General features: G+C 44.6%; 1 protein-coding gene across 1 annotated transcript in view; it reads left to right on the top strand.

The window, feature by feature from the left end:
* Positions 1-7,551: 7,551 nt before the first annotated feature.
* The window catches only part of PCP4 (Purkinje cell protein 4), a 55,787-nt gene continuing 47,337 nt past the window's right edge, over positions 7,552-16,001 (top strand). Inside the window, exon 1 of the mRNA XM_082393839.1 lies at positions 7,552-7,670. Coding sequence (XP_082249965.1) covers positions 7,662-7,670 — 9 coding nt within the window. The 5' untranslated portion in view covers positions 7,552-7,661. The remainder of the gene's footprint in view (positions 7,671-16,001) is intronic.

Genomic DNA, 16,001 nt, shown 5'->3' with positions numbered 1-16,001 from the left:
TGTTGCATCCCATAGGTTTTGGGTCATTGTGTTTTCATTGTCATTTGTTTCTAGGTATTTTTTGATTTCCCCTTTGATTTATTCAGTGATCTCTTGTTTATTAAGTAGTGTATTGTTTAGCCTCCATGTGTTTGTATTTTTTACAGATTTTTTCCTGTAATTGATATCTAGTCTCATAGCGTTGTGGTCAGAAAAGATACTTGATAAGATTTCAATTTTCTTAAATTTACCAAGGCTTGACTTGTGACCCAAGATACATCTATCCTGGAGAATGTTCCATGAGCACTTGAGAAGAAAGTGTATTCTGTTGTTTTTGGATGGAATGTCCTTTAAATATCAATTAAGTCCATCTTGTTTAATGTATCATTTAAAGCTTGTGTTTCCTTATTTATTTTCGTTTTGGATGACCTGTCCATTGGTGAAAGTGGGGTGTTAAAGTCCCCTACTATGATTGTGTTACTGTTGATTTCCCCTTTTATGGCTGTTAGTATTTGCCTTATGTATTGAGGTGCTCCTATGTTGGGTGCATAAATATTTACAATTGTTATATCTTCCTCTTGGATTGATCCCTTGATCATTATGTAGTGTCTTTCTTTGTCTCTTGTAATAATCTTTGTTTTAAAGTCTATTTTTTCTGATATGAGTATTGCTACTCCAGCTTTCTTTTGATTTCCATTTGCATGGAATATCTTTTTCCATCCCCTCACTTTCAGTCTGTATGTGTCCCTAGGTCTGAAGTGGGTCTCTTGTAGATAGCATATATATGGGTCTTGTTTTTGTATCCATTCAGCCAGTCTATGTCTTTTGGTTGGAGCATTTAATCCATTTACATTAAGGTAATTATTGATGTGTATGTTCCTATTACCATTTTCTTAATGGTTTTGGGTTTGTTATTGTAGGTCTTTTCCTTCTCTTGTGTTTCCTGCCTAGAGAAGTTCCTTTAGCATTTGTTGTAGAGCTGGTTTGGTGGTGCTGAATTCTCTTAGCTTTTGCTTGTCTGTAAAGATTTTAATTTCTCTGTCAAATCTGAATGAGATCCTTGCTGGGTAGAGTAATCTTGGTTGTAGGTTTTTCCCTTTCATCACTTTAAATATGTCCTGCCACTCCCTTCTGGCTTGCAGAGTTTCTTCTGAAAGATCAGCTGTTAACCTTATGGGGATTCCCTTGTGTGTTATTTGTTGTTTTTCCCTTGCTGCTTTTAATATTTTTTCTTTGTATTTAAACTTTGATAGTTTGATTAATACATGTCTTGGCTTGTTTCTCCTTGGATTTATCCTGTATGGGACTGTCTGCACTTCCTGGACTTGATTGACTATTTCCTTTCCCATATTAGGGAAGTTTTCAACTATAATCTCTTCAAATATTTTCTCAGTCCCTTTCTTTTTCTCTTCTTCTTCTGGGACCCCTATAATTCGAATGTTGGTGCGTTTAATGTTGTCCCAGAAATCTCTGAGACTGTCCTCAATCCTTTTCATTCTTTTTTCTTTATTCTGCTCTGCAGTAGTTATTTCCACTATTTTATCTTCCAGGTCACTTATTCGTTCTTCTCCCTCAGTTATTCTGCTATTGATCCCTTCTAGAGAATGTTTAATTTCATATATTGTGTTGTTCATCACTGTTTATTTGCTCTTTAGTTCTTCTAGGTCCTTGTTAAATAGTTCTTGTATTTTCTCCATTCTATTTCCAAGATTTTGGATCATCTTTACTATCAACATTCTGAATTCTTTTTCAGGTAGACTGCCTATTTCCTCTTCATTTGATAGGTCTGGTGGGTTTGTGTATTGCTCCTTCATCTGCTGTGTGTTTCTCTGTCTTCTCAATTTGCTTAACTTACTGTGTTTGGGGTCTCCTTTTCGCAGGCTGAAAGTTCGTAGTTCCCTTTGTTTTTGGTGTCTGTCCCCAGTGGCTAAGGTTGGTTCGGTGGGTTGTGTAGGCTTCCTGGTGGAGGGGACTAGTGCCTGTGCTCTGGTGGATGAGGCTGGAGCTTGTCTTTCTGGTAGGCAGGTCCACATCTGGTGGTGTGTTTTGGGGTGTCTGTGGCCTTATTATGATTTTAGGCAGCCTTTCTGCTAATGGGTGGGGTTGTGTTCCTGTCTTGCTAGTTTTTTGGCATAGGGTGTCCTGCACTGTTGCTTACTGGTCATTGAGTGGAGCTGGGTCTTGGCATTGAGATGGAGATCTCTGGGAGATTTTCGCTGTTTGATATTACGTGGAGCTGGGAGGTCTTTTGTGGGCCAGTGTCCTGAAGTTGGCTATCCCACCTCAGATGCACAGCCCTGATGCCTGGTTGGAGCACCAAGAGCCTGTCATCCACACGGCTCAGAATAAAAGGGAGAAGAAAAAGAAAGAAAGAAAGAAGAAAATAACATAAAATAAATTAAAATAAAGTTATTAAAATAAAAAATAATTATTAAAAAAATTTTTTATAGTAAAAAAAAAGAAAGAAAGAAGAGAGCAACCAAATCAAAAAACAAATCCACCAATGACAACAAGCACTAAAAACTATACTAAAAACAAATCAAAAAAAAAAAAAAACAGACAGACAGAACCCTAGGACAAATCGTAGAAGGAAGGCTATACAGACAAAATCACACACAGAAGCATACACATACAAACTCACAAAAAGAGAAAAAGGGGAAAAAATATATATATATCATTGTTCCCAAAGTCCACCTCCTAAATTTGGGATGATTCGTTGTCTATTCAGGTATTCCACAGATGCAGGTACAACAGGTTGATTGTGGAGATTTAATCCGCTGCTTCTGAGGCTTCGGGGAGAGATTTCCCTTTCTCCTCTTTGTTCGCACAGCTCCCGGGGTTCAGCTTTGGATGTGGCCCCGCCTCTGCGTGTAGGTCGCCTGAGGGCATCTGTTCTTCGCTCAGACAGGATGGGGTTAAAGGAGCAGCTGCTTCGGGGGCTCTGGCTCACTCAGGCCGGGGTGAGGGAGCGGTACGGAGGAGGCGGGGCGAGCCTGCTGCGGCAGAGGCATCGTGACGTTGCAGCAGCCCGAGGTGCACCGTGCGTTCTCCCAGCGAAGTTGTCCCTGGATCACGGGACCCTGGCAGTGGCGGGCGGCACAGGCTCCCGGGAGGGGCAGTGTGGAGAGTGACCTGGGCTCGCACACAGGCTTCTTGGTGGCGGCAGCAGCAGCCTTAGCATCTCATGCCCGTCTCTGGGGTCCGTGCTGATAGCTGGGGCTCGTGCCCGTCTCTGGAGCTCGTTTAGGAGGTGCCCTGAATCCCCTCTCCTCGTGCACCCCGAAACAGTGGTCTCTTGCCTGTTCGGCAGCTGCAGACCTTTTCCCAGACTCCCTCCCGGCTAGCCGTGGCACACTAGCCCCCTTCAGGCTGTGTTCACGCAGCCAACCCCAGTCCTCTCCCTGCGATCCGACCGAAGCCCGAGCCTCAGCTCCCAGCCCCCGCCCGCCCGGGCGGGTGAGCAGACAAGCCTCTCGGGTTGGTGAGTGTTGGTCGGCACCGATCCTCTGTGCTGGAATCTCTCCGCTTTGCCCTCCGCACCCCTGTGGCTGCGCTCTCCTCCATGGCTCCGAAGCTTCCCCCCTCCGCCACCCGCAGTCTCCGCCCGCAAAGGGGCTTCCTGATGTGTGGACACCTTTCCTCCTTCACAGCTCCTCCCACTGGTGCAGGTCCCGTCCCTATTCTTTTGTCTCTGCTTTTTCTTTTTTCTTTTGCCCTACCCAGGTACGTGGGGAGTTTCTTGCCTTTTGAGAGGTCTAAGGTCTTCTGCCAGCGTTCAGTAGGTGTTCTGTAGGGGTTGTTCCACATGTAGATGTATTTCTGATGTATTTGTGGGGAGGAAGGTGATCTCCAAGTCTTAGTCTTCCGCCATCTTGAAGCCGTCTCTGCCTTGTGTTTTCTAAAACAGACACAACTTCACAACTTATTTATTTATTTTTTTAAACATCTTTATTGAAGTATAATTGCCTTACAATAGTGTGTTAGCTTCTGCTTTATAACAAAGTGAATCAGTTATACATATACAATATGTTCCCATTTCTCTTCCCTCTTGCATCTCCCTCCCTCCCACCCTCCCCATCCCACCCCTCTAGGTGGTCACAAAGCACCGAGCTGATCTCCCTGTGCTATGCGGCTGCTTCCCACTAGCTATCTATTTTACATTTGGTAGTGTATATATGTCCATGACACTCTCTTATCCTGTCTCACAACTTATTAACAAGAGATATCTGCTTTACTAAAGATGCCCTGGGGAATGAATAGTGTTAAATTGTGTGCCACGTGGCAAACACTGATGAAATCCCCTTTAAGGTCCTTCTAGCCTTTCCCCAAAAGTCTTCTGCAAGTGCTTGCTAGGTTTTCTATATGTTTGCTTGAATCACCATAACAAAGCACTGCAGGATGGGAGGCTTAACCAATAGAAAGTTACTTTCTCTCAGTTCTGGAGGCTGGAAGTCCAATATCAAGGTGTTGTCAGGGTTGGTTTCTCCTGAGGCCTTTCTCCTTGTCTTGTAGATGGCCATCTTCTCCCTGTGTCCTCACATCTTCTTCTCTCTGTAGTGGGACTGTGTCCAAATTTCCTCTTCTTATAAACACCAGTCCTACTGGACTTGGGACTATCCATATGACCTCATTTTACTTTAATTACCTCTTTTAAGGCCCTATCTCCAAACACAGTCACATTCGGAGGTATGATGGTTTAGAACCTTGATACATGAATTTTGTGGGGGACACAATTCAGCCTATAACATCATCTATCCATAACCTTTACACACACACACCCCCAGTTTGTCCCAAACAATTGCACGCTCTACTCAGTAAAGCCACAGCCCACACTCTGCACACCACCAATCCTGGCCCCTCCCTTGGGGAACCCCCACTACAGTGTACTTACTGATCCCTAAACCTCAGCTGTTGCAATTCTACACGTGTGTCTGTGGGAGGAGAAAATCCGTGTCTGCACCAGAGCCAGGGCAGCAGAGCACAGGCTGGTTCTTGGTGTCCCTTCTCTTGTCCCCTCTGCCTGAGCACAGCCTGCAAAACCACGGGACCCCACCAAGGTTGCCACTGGGAGAGCTCCCCCGTTCCCTCCAGGCACCGGGTGCTCAGAATTCCCAGCCACACAGGCTCCCCTTCGGAGCGTGTGGTTCTGCTCCTCAAGGGGAGGACAGAGTCCTGCTCTCTCTCCTCTGGTCTGTGGTACATTTGCGGATAGCACTGCAGTCCCAGTTCTCCACCTTGACCTTCCTCTCCCCAACTCCACTTTCTAACCCGCTGTGGAGTCCTAAAAGCATCCCACCTGGGCTCTCCCACGTGTGAAATTGGGGACAGGGGGCGGGAGGAAGGAGAGTGAGAATTTAAGGAACATGCTGTCAGGATGTTCCAGCAGGCAGACGCTTTGATAGCTTGCAAATGCTTTGTGTGGTTAGGATATGTACATGTATGCATAATTTATATATTAAGTCCCTTTCTGTTGCTCTGTGAAATACGATTTATTATAATGAATGTACCAATCTTCCCATTGAAAGGGGCCTTTCTACAGACACAATTCCTACCTAAAGCGGCTATAAATTAAGAAGATGGGTTCCCACAAGCCATAGGAGACTCGTGTTTTTTGCTGCTTCATGGTCCTGCTCACTTGTGCTCACAAGGCACAGATGAGGGCTCGGACCCAGCGCTTCTGCCTCAGCCTCCTCGGGCAGCCTGTGCTCACAGGTTTTGAAGTTTCCATCCGGTGCTCATGCTGTTGATTGTATTTATCTGTTCTGGTTCCATCTTGAAATGTGCATTCTGGTTCGAACACTCCCCAAAGAACCACGTTCAAGCCTCTTCTTTGATGGCATCCAGAGGGGTTCTGTTCTCTCCTTTTACCATGCTTTTATTCTTTGGTATGAAGCTCATCAACCCCCTCCTGGGAAGTGGGGAGCTGCCAGCAGGGCCAGGACCAGGCTGGCACAATCCCGGCACCCAGGGCACACAATTTAAGGAGGCGCTGATTCTCGGGTTTGAGCAAGTGCAGCGTCAGCATGTGCAAGGACCTGAGAGTGAGTGCCTCCTTAAATCTTGCACCTGCCCTGCGGTCACCACTTCTTACTTCCTCCTCCAAACTCAGGAAGTAGCTTCTGTGGATCCAACAGTTTGGGTTTCAAAGAGTAGGTCACCCAAATATTCCCAGGTCCCACCAGGGCATCTGCGTCCCAGGGTGGCTGCGAGGTAGAGATGGTGGGACTCCACCCAGGAGCAGTCACCGTGGGCCATTCCCAGGCAGTGACAATCAGGAAAGAACAGGGAATGCGGAGAGAATTAAGATTTGCCATGATTGTTGGGGTGCAGAGCTGGGGGTGCCCACTGGGAACAGAAAGCCTGGAGAAGGAGGGCATGGAGGTGGCCTGAGAACCCCATGGGGCGTGAAGTGAGGGAGGGAGGAGCCGTGGAGGAGGAAGTTGAAGGGAGACGCTGCTGAGGTGATGGAGGTGATGGAAGCCGATGGAGGAGAGTCAGAGACGGGGCTGTGACTGGCACTGATTCCAAGAGCAGCTGCTGATTGAATGTCTGTGCTCTGGGTGAAAGGTGAGGCCCGTGGGGCATCTGAGGATCCTATCGCTGTACCCAGGTCCTCATTTATTTATCTACATGAGCTATTCCATAGTCATCACTTGGGTATGTTTGTATTTCCAGTAGGTCCTTGGCATGTGAGGAGTTACTGTTACCCTTCCGAGTATTTGCCATGAGAAGGCATCGTTGTTACCACTCTGGGGCTCCTGTGCTTGAATCTGGGCCCAGCTGAAGCCGGCAAGTTGCAGGAAGGACCAAGGAGACAGGCAGTCACACGCATCTCAGTTCTGGGCATCGGCTACATTCTCACCCGTGACGTCTGCCTTGTGAAAATCAAGGACCCACTCGGATGCTCCTCAGGGTCTCAGGAGTCCAGACCTGGGCAAAAGGATCTTCACAGCCAGGTTGGACGGGCAGATTCCAGGGTCAGAGCCATTTTCCTCCTGGTTCTTGCGAGGCTATGACGCCCACAGGCAAAGCTGGGGGAGCTGCTCTCCTCTGAGGTCACAGCGTGACTCTCCAAGTCCATGACCCCAACTGCTCACATCCTCCCACCAGGGGATGAGTACCTGGGGTTCAAGCAGGCTGGCAGGTTTGGGGCTGGAGGAGGAGGAGTGGAGAATGCTCGGCTCTGAAGGCTGAGACTGTGCGACAATGATGAGGAAATGGCAGCTCCCGAGAAAACCAGGGGGGTGTGGAACGGCCGGCACCGGTGTTTTCAGAACTGGTCTTCCTTCTAAAAAAAACCCCCTTCTGTCCACCGACATTGAAAGTGCATTTTTCACATGTCTAAATCCTGTACCCCCTGAAATTATGAACAAAAGCAAACCTGTGATGATCTGTGTGCCTCTGACTTTGACTCTTTTGTCATCTGTGGTTTCCTTCCCTCCCTGGCAGGACTTGGAGATGTGACCGAGCCCGCCTTCTTCCTTTGCTCCACTAGGTGGCCCTGGGAGCCCTCAGATATCTGCCAGGCGTTCAGACAGGTGAATGAATCTCATTGGTTCACGGGAGGCATGATGCCACTGGGCAGCCCTTTTTAAGAGAAAAGCCAGGGCCTGGGAGCAGCGACCCCTGAGCAGTGCTCTCCGTGTGGCTGGTAGAGATACCGGAGCTGCTGTTACAGCACCATGAGTGAGGTGAGTGGGGCTTTGACTCCTGGAGGGAAACCTGGGGGTGAGAAGGGGCTCAGTTAGGCTCAGAAAATGTAGAACCCTTCGACCCTGGAACTGTTTGCTTGGGGGACTGACTCTGTTCATATCTGGGTTTGCATGGTAAGTGCAGACATTGGTTAATTTTGCAACTTTTAAAAATTCACCTTAGGTAGAGAAAGGGATTCATCATTTTGCTTGTGATTTAATTGTGACTTTGGAAGGTGCTTTGGGGTTTAGACCTCAGGAGAGAAAGCTGAGTGTTTTTAGTCTCTTGCGAAGATTTGCACTCTTGCAGCGTGTGTGTCTTCAAGTGTTTTCCTTGGTGGGTACCTGTCAGAATGTGAGCAGGCAGGCCAGCTGGCGAAAGTCAGCCTCAGAAGAGAAGTGAGGGAAGGATTGCATTGCGTGACCATGTGGAAGCATTGCCTGTACAAACTACATCTGCAGTTAATCAGAGTAAAACCAGTAGAGAAATGCAAATTGTATGAACCACAAAAAATCTGCATGTATGGGTGTGTCGGTCTAAGACGGGAGAAACTCTGGCTCCAGTTTTCAATTGAAAGTCACTGCTCTGTATCTGTTTATCCGGAAGAGTTTGTTGGGGCAAACTGATAGCTCATTGTATTTTTTAAAAGATCCTATTCTCTGTCTCTCTTTTCAAAAAGGCAGTTTTGGGGTTGTACACCATCACCCTCTAATTCCACTTGGTAGCTGAGACAAATCCACTTTCATATCCTTTTGGCTGGCACTTAAATCATTGTTTTTAAAAATCTTTTATTTTGCCTTTTTTTTTTTTTTTTTTGACAGACGGGTGATCCTTTTTTTTGGGAAATCTACAGTAAAATTAACAACTTCAGAAATAAAATGCCTCTTCCCTGCTTTCACCTCTCTGATGGGTGACTTTTGATATAAACATGACATGAAGACGGAGCAGGCAAAGTGTTATACAATTTAGGAACAGGGTTTGGGATGGAGCCAAGGGATCGGGCAAGGAAGAGTGCGAGTGTGGATGGAAGATGGGAAGGCAGAAACCTTCCAGCAGCAACAAACCTTCCACCACAGCAGCTCCTGTTTGCCCAGTGTCCCCAGTACCAAGCAGGGCATCTAGTTACCTTATTTGAACTTCCCCACAAGCCTGTGAAGTAGGTGCTATTATGATTCGCAATTGACAGATGAGGAAACAGGAGCAGAGAAGTTCAAGGTCAGCTGGCTCAAAGCCACCAGCTAGTGAAGGGCAGATCCAGAACTTGGGTGGGTCTTGATGTCCAAATTGCGTATGGAATTTTCTGATCCGTATGAACAGTGCATGCCAGAGAAAGTGAAAGAGGTGGAGGGCGGGGAGCTGAGGCCAGGAAGCTGGGGCTCTGAAACAGAGACAGGGCAATGAGAGCCAGGCCTTCTTTTCCTGAATGCTCAGGTGAGGGGCTTTCTGCAGAGTCGACAGAGATTTCAGTATCTTCTCTGTTTGCATCGGCTCACCTTGCTTGCAAGTAGAAGGGATGGCCATGTGGGGTGGGTTTTTTTTTATACAACTTAATAGTTTCAGATAGAAGAAGGACTTAGAAACCTGTGTAGCCCAGGGGGCTCCCTGTCTTCGATCAAGTTAGCTAAAGGGGACTCTTCGGGAGTGGGGATCCTCCCGCTGGCTCTCCCCTGTGGCTGTCACCCCATCTTCAGCAGAGGCTCCTTGTCCCGTGCCATACTCATGAGCTTTCCAGAATGCCTCAGCTTGGCAGTGTCACCTAACTGTGGGTCCCCAGGGAGACAGCAAACTTCCCAGAGCTCACCCATCATTAGGATCACAACCTCGTTTCTGCTGAACATGTAATTAGGGCAGCTCTGCAGCCGCGGCCCCGCCCCTCAGCATTCCGTCAGAGGCCTTTGCGGGCTCTTCCAAGAACTCTGCCTTCTTCCTTGAATGTTGATAAAATCCCACAACGTGAACATCTCACACCTTTGCCCCCCTTTGCTTCCCTTCCAGCTCTCTCTGCCTTTCTCCCTCCTGCGCCCATCCCTCGCCCCACGTCACGTGCAGCCCCGGTGACCAGCTCTGCGGCTCATCTCCAAGTTTCTGGGAGCGTGCCCCTCGGAGGGCGGAAATTTGTCCCTTGACTCAAACTTAAATCTGCTTAAAACATTTAATAAAGTTGAACAGAAGCTCCTTTCTGGGTAGAGGACGGGATCTCTCCCCCCTCCCCCCTAAGCTTTTCTTTAGTTGGATGACTTCCATGTGGCTTCTAATTTTAATAATTCTTAGGCGGGGATGGATTTCAGATGATCATTTACTTAACTGTGTAACTAATTACCCCAGAGGGCCAAAGCAATGGATTTTGTCAGACTTTCCCCTGACTTCAGGATTTATTTGAGTCTGATGGGCACAGAGTTCCTGCTCCAGCTGTCAGGGTATAGTGTAGGCTGCAGAAATTCCCTAGCTCACAGCTGGGCTGGGAGGAGAGGCCCCCAAAGGGCCAAAGGCTCCCTGAGGTGAGCTCTCTCTTTGAGTTCTTGCAGCCTTTAGTGGGGGACTGAGCCTGGAGCTGGCTTTAAACTGGGTGACTTTACGACAACACATCTTTTTCCCCTTTAACGACGCTTTTTGGGGGTAAATGGCATGTGATTGAAAAGAGCAGCTCAAGTATAGCAAAGAAAGTCAAGTCCAAATTTAGGGTAACGTGAGAGAGTGGAGGTGGTTTGCAGGGGTGTCTAATTGGCATTTCAGTATTAAAGTGTGTCAGATGTGCCTGGAGCAATCTATGAAATGAGCTGGAAGATAATTTAGCCAGGATCAAGATACAGGCTTAGGTACATTCACTGGATCAAAAATCCTAAACACCAAGGTCGAAGTTTACAAAATGTATTCTCATCTCTTCCCTGCCCAAGAAAGAAAAATGCTCCTTTTTTTTTTTTAGTGACCTAAAAATACCATTTGAAGAAAAGTTCCACCAACAATGACAATCAGTTCCATCTTCTCATTCAGGTGTCTGTTTTTAAGTTGCTTTTCAAAAGAACTTATTTAGGAGAGCCAGGAGCAAGATTTTAATGCATAAAGGCACACATTTGGAGAGTTGATTTAAAAAATGACACACACCATCGCCCTGTTTGTGAGAGGATCGGGGAGTTCACAGTTGCATAATGCATCCGTTGACAGCTGTGAATCAGACTTGAGACTCCTTTGGGAAAGCGTTCTCCGGACGCTTCCCTGTTGCTGTTCACAGTCTCTTTTCTGGCATCGGCTTGGATGGGATGTTGCAATTTGATGCCAGGTTTCTGGGCCTTTCTCCCATCCAGACATTGGCCACGACAAAAGGACCACACCTGTCAAGGCATGGTTTGAACACACCGAGGAATTTTGTGGGTCAAATCTTTAGAACCACATGTGTATCCTTAGCACAGAATCAGAAGCTACTTGCCTGATACATTAAATCTCTAAAGCAAGAAGAAAGCAGTGAACAGTATTGTTCTGGACAGAGATTGCAAGGGAAAGCTATGCCCACTTATATTGGGGGACAGGGGATGGAAAAGACTTGATTTTTTTTCCGGAAGTAGCCATTGGTTTAAAAATCACATATGACACTGGTTTAGGGCTCACCTACTCAGCTCTCAGTGTAACCCTTTGGTGAGAGAAGTAGTAAGATGAAACAGGCCTAAAATGAAAATTAGTATAGTTGTGTGCTTCCTATGATGTAATAGTGAACTGAAACAGGTGCTGACGGGTGAGTAATAGGTTTGCAAGGAACAGTATAATTTAGACCAGTTAAGCCCGGATTCTGAGGGTAACTGCACAATGTAGATTTTGCAACTGGCCCAAAAGGCTTAGCAAAAGAAGGTCAAATGAAAATGCGATTTCTTACGTGATTTTAACCTCATTTGGGGATATACCTGAGGGGAGATATAGGAAGATCCAGCAAGATCCATATGGCTTTGCTGGATCACACATTGATAGATGCTCTCTCTACTCTAATTGGGAACAATAGGTCTAGAAAGACACCAATTGCAACTTGGGTTCGAGTTTCAACATTTCCTAAGTGGGAAGAGGCCACAGTGAAGCAGGAGAATGTGTTTGCTGGGCTGGTGATGGTAATGGATTATTATAAGATTGATTTCCCCAATCCTGCATTTCATTAACGAATGCTGTGGGATTAAGAAGTCTCACCGTTTTTCCTCTTTTGAATTCTAAGAATGACAGAATGCAAGATGTATTTTTTTTTTAGAGAGAAAAATTGAATAAATGACTCACAATTGATTTTATTAGGGGTTTAGTGGAATAGTGTGATCAAGATGAAGAGGAAACATGAGCTTTTGTAATGGAAAGTGCCTTGAATTTATGATGAACACGTTCTCTGCATTATGTTTTAAAATTCTAATTTCTGCTCTCAGTGCTTTATCAGAGGTGTTGTCATAGGTGGAAGGCATTCACAATTTGCTTGGGGTCTTTCTGTTCTTGGTCCACTGGGCATACTGGACTATTTGAACACCTGAATGATATCATGAACCCAAGCCTGGGGCTTTCCATTAATTTAGAATGACTTCCCAGAAAGGGCTTCATAGTGGGGGAAAAGAAAGATTTTAGGGGATACATATGCACAGGTATATATTATGTTTGATTGATATTTTTATAAAACACAGGAATAAAGATCATGCTGTTAAAGTATTATCTTGATTTATCTGGGCTGCTATAACAAAGTACCACAGACTGAGTGGCTTATAAACAATAGAAATTTATTGCTCACGGTTCTGGAGGCTGACAGTCTGAGACCAGGGTGTCAGCATCCTCAGGTGAAGGATCTCTTCTGGGTTGCAGACTTCCCACTGTATCCTCACCTGGTGGGAGGGGTGAAGGAGCCTTCTGGGGTCTCTTTTATAAAGGCACTAATCCCATCCATGAGGGCTCCACCCTCATGACTTAATCACCTCCCAAAGGCCCCACATCCTAATGCCATCACCTTTGGGTGTTAGGATTTCAGCATGTGAATTTTGGGGGACACAAACATCCAGACCATAGCAAGTATTATGGGTTGCATTTTATTTATTAGAATTATCCTACCTAGACTTTGAACTTCCTGAGTCATCCATAGACCTGGCTCGTGGTTTGGCACTTTGTAATGTTCAGTAGATTAATCTACCGGATGAATCAGTAGATTTCAGGTTGTGGACTTATCAGTTACTGTGACCAACAGACCAGCACCCTCTTCTCTAAATGTTGAGATTTGTGGTCCAGGTGAATTTGGAGAGAAAGAAGTTCTCTCTTTTGTTGTTTACGGGTTTGAAACCTGTGTTTGCCATTTAAATCCTTTTAAATTGGAAATGGGTGCATTGTTATACATGCAAAATAAATACTTTCACAGCAGACAAAGAAAATGAGAAAAACTTAGAAGAATCTCAATAGAAAGAACTCTTGACATTTGGGAAAATGTCAAGGAAAATAGGGAGCTGAGGGAGGGATGGAGAATTCTAATATCCTTCAGTTTGGGGTTATTCTTCATTGAGACTATTTTGCTTCAGATAAGTTCTGTGAAATTCAAACAAAAAGGGGTGGTAACCTGAGGGGCAGATCCCATGACTACCTTGAAAAACGGCTGCTGTATTGAAATAGCAAACCAATTTGCCTGGGATTAGAGGCGAAAAAGAAATAGTCCAAACTGATCTTTAGTAAGTTAGCTCCGTATGCCCAGTCGTCATCAGCCAAACTGTGAATTCTGGAGTATTGTTGCAGGTGCAATATATCTAGCATACAGAAAGCAAGTTGTGTATTGAAATATTTTAATGAATACTTCAAAATGAAGCACCGATGTTAGTACTAATTAAAACAAATATTTTAACTATAGGTGCATATTTAAATATTGCACATTAATTTATATTTGCAGTAGGAATACAGGATGATTCATATGCAAAAAGACATCAATTCCTATTTGTCCTCCTGGGAAGCAGGACACTGAATGGTGCTTCCAGGCTGCTGTGCAGTCTTGTGGGGTCTGTCTCCACTTTTTTTATTGTCCCCAGGCACAAACTACTTACCGTTCTTCCAGTCTTTGGAACGAAGTGAGGTATAAATAAGGAATGGAGAAACATTTTCCGTTCGATTTGGTACAGGTGCCCTTTGGGTATGGATAGGAGAATGTTCTATAGCTCATTGTTTTGTGTCATAAGCCAAGCAAGCTTGCCACATCTGGCAACGACCCAAAACCCATAAATCCAACATCCATTTCTGGGCTGTTTTACATGAACAATTCAGTATAAGTTACACATTCCAGGCAACAATCTGCTTGAATATTGTTTGTGCCTTGCAAGTAGCCCTAAATTTATGCTTCAGAATCTCACTAAATGACTCCTTGTTCCATATCTGAAAGGGAAACGCTTGGCTATATTTATAACATTGCCAGTGGAAAAATCAAGCACCCACTAAACGCCATTATTTTATATTTTACTCTTAAACTGCCACTTTATAAATAAAAGGAAGACAAACTAGAATCGTAAAGTAAGAAGGTAATCATCCACAAATTGAAAACGCCCCTGCAGGACATCTAAAGGGAAGAAGCCAAAAAGTGTGAACTGCCCCACTCAAACAGGGCAATTTTCATATCATGATGGAACTATAAGGAAGAACAGGGGGTCCTTTGCTCTGGGAGGTTTCAGCCTCCAGTTTGAGGACACTGGTGGATTTCCTAAGACTGAAATATCTCAAGTCATCCATATTGCAATCCTTCACCAAATGGCCTGGAATATCTTTTGAATGTTAGTCTTCAAATACTTGTTTATGGCGATTTGATAACTGAGTTTCTATCTGGATTGACGTGAGATTATGCTTTTCTGGCTATTACAATCCAAAACTGTTGTGGAGTGGCACTGTGAAAGAAATGGTCATTTGTCCCCATAACACTGCACCTGTATCGTGGCCAAGGTTCTAACAAAGTGACTAGTTATTTTAATTTTATACAATGCCTGAGAAGAGGACCCCAGAGATTGACAATACTCATTAACATTGGTCTTAACCAACCAAGAGAGTAAAAATATAGCAAGGAAATATGTTCTTTCTTTTTCCCAAGATCTTTTTGAAATTTTTTTTTTTAGCCAATACACTTTTCTGTCAGTCATGTGGTTAAGTTCCAATATTTAAAAACGAATTAAGAAATTACACTTGTTCTAAAGTGTAAGATTCTTATATATATAATTTCCTTATTAAGTATTATCCACTGTCTCCTTAGGGGTTGTTAGAAAAATATCACTTTATTTTCTTGAGCCTGGCAAAATGGCTAATTGTACCTAGGCTTTTCTTTTTCACATTTCCACACGCTTGTTTGATGTGCAAAAGAATCCCTGAGGCCGTGAACTGGTCAAATTCTGAGCCTGAGAGCATCCATTGTGATGGTCTCCTCATCTGGGAGGGTTGAGAGGTCATCAGTAGACACAGGTGTTGACACAAACCTGCCCACATTCAAGGTGGCAGAGTGTGTTGAACACTCTATAAAGATCCTCTCTCCTTATGAGTCTCAAAGAGCTGTAGATGGAGATGCAACAAGCAAAACTTCAAACTATTATGCCATAGGAACACATCCCTGAAACAATTCAAGGTGGTTTGAAATGATTCTGGTCTCTCCCTAGTGAAACCATTGCTATCCTGCCCCTTCCTTTCTTTGACTTTTTCACCATTAGCTGCGGTAATTCTAATAATAAACAACCACAAGTACTTAAAAACTAACATTCAAAGCTTATCAGCTTTTGGGGAACCATTTCCTCAGTCATCCTGCAGATCCGTGACAGAGCAATGGAATGGTGTACACAGTGACCGTGGGTATCAATTCTCAAGAAGAGTGGTCTTCAAAGCCTTTGATAGCGTACCCTCTCAGGAAAAAAACTGGAGCATGCGTGCACAATAATTTTTTATTTACTTATTTTAAAATTATTTATTCATGCTAATGTGCTCATCTCTTAAGTGCAGTTATGAAACATACAAAAAATAAGCACTGAAAAGAATGAGAGAATGATGAAATAAGCTATACTTTAGATATCTTGCTAATTGTGATGGCTTTATTAATCTTAGTCAAAATTTCAAGGCACCGTATATACTTGTGAGAGATAATTGTTGATGGAAAACGTGGAAATCTATAGTTCAAATAGTCTTGGTAACTGCACTTTTTAAAAAAAAATCATTTATTTATTTATTTTATTTTGTTTATTTTTGGCTGCGTTGGGTCTTTGTTGCTGTGCGCTGGCTTTCTCTAGTTACGACGAGCAGGTGCTACTCTTCGTTGTGGTGCGCGGACTTCTCATTGCGGTGGCTTCTCTTGTTGCGGAGCACATGCTCTAGTAGATGTGGCA

The sequence above is a fragment of the Balaenoptera borealis genome (genome assembly GCF_965194805.1).
Source record: "Balaenoptera borealis genome assembly, chromosome: 5".
NCBI lineage: Eukaryota > Metazoa > Chordata > Mammalia > Artiodactyla > Balaenopteridae > Balaenoptera > Balaenoptera borealis.
Note: the sequence above shows the minus strand (reverse complement) of the source record. Positions and strands in the feature narration are given on the sequence as shown.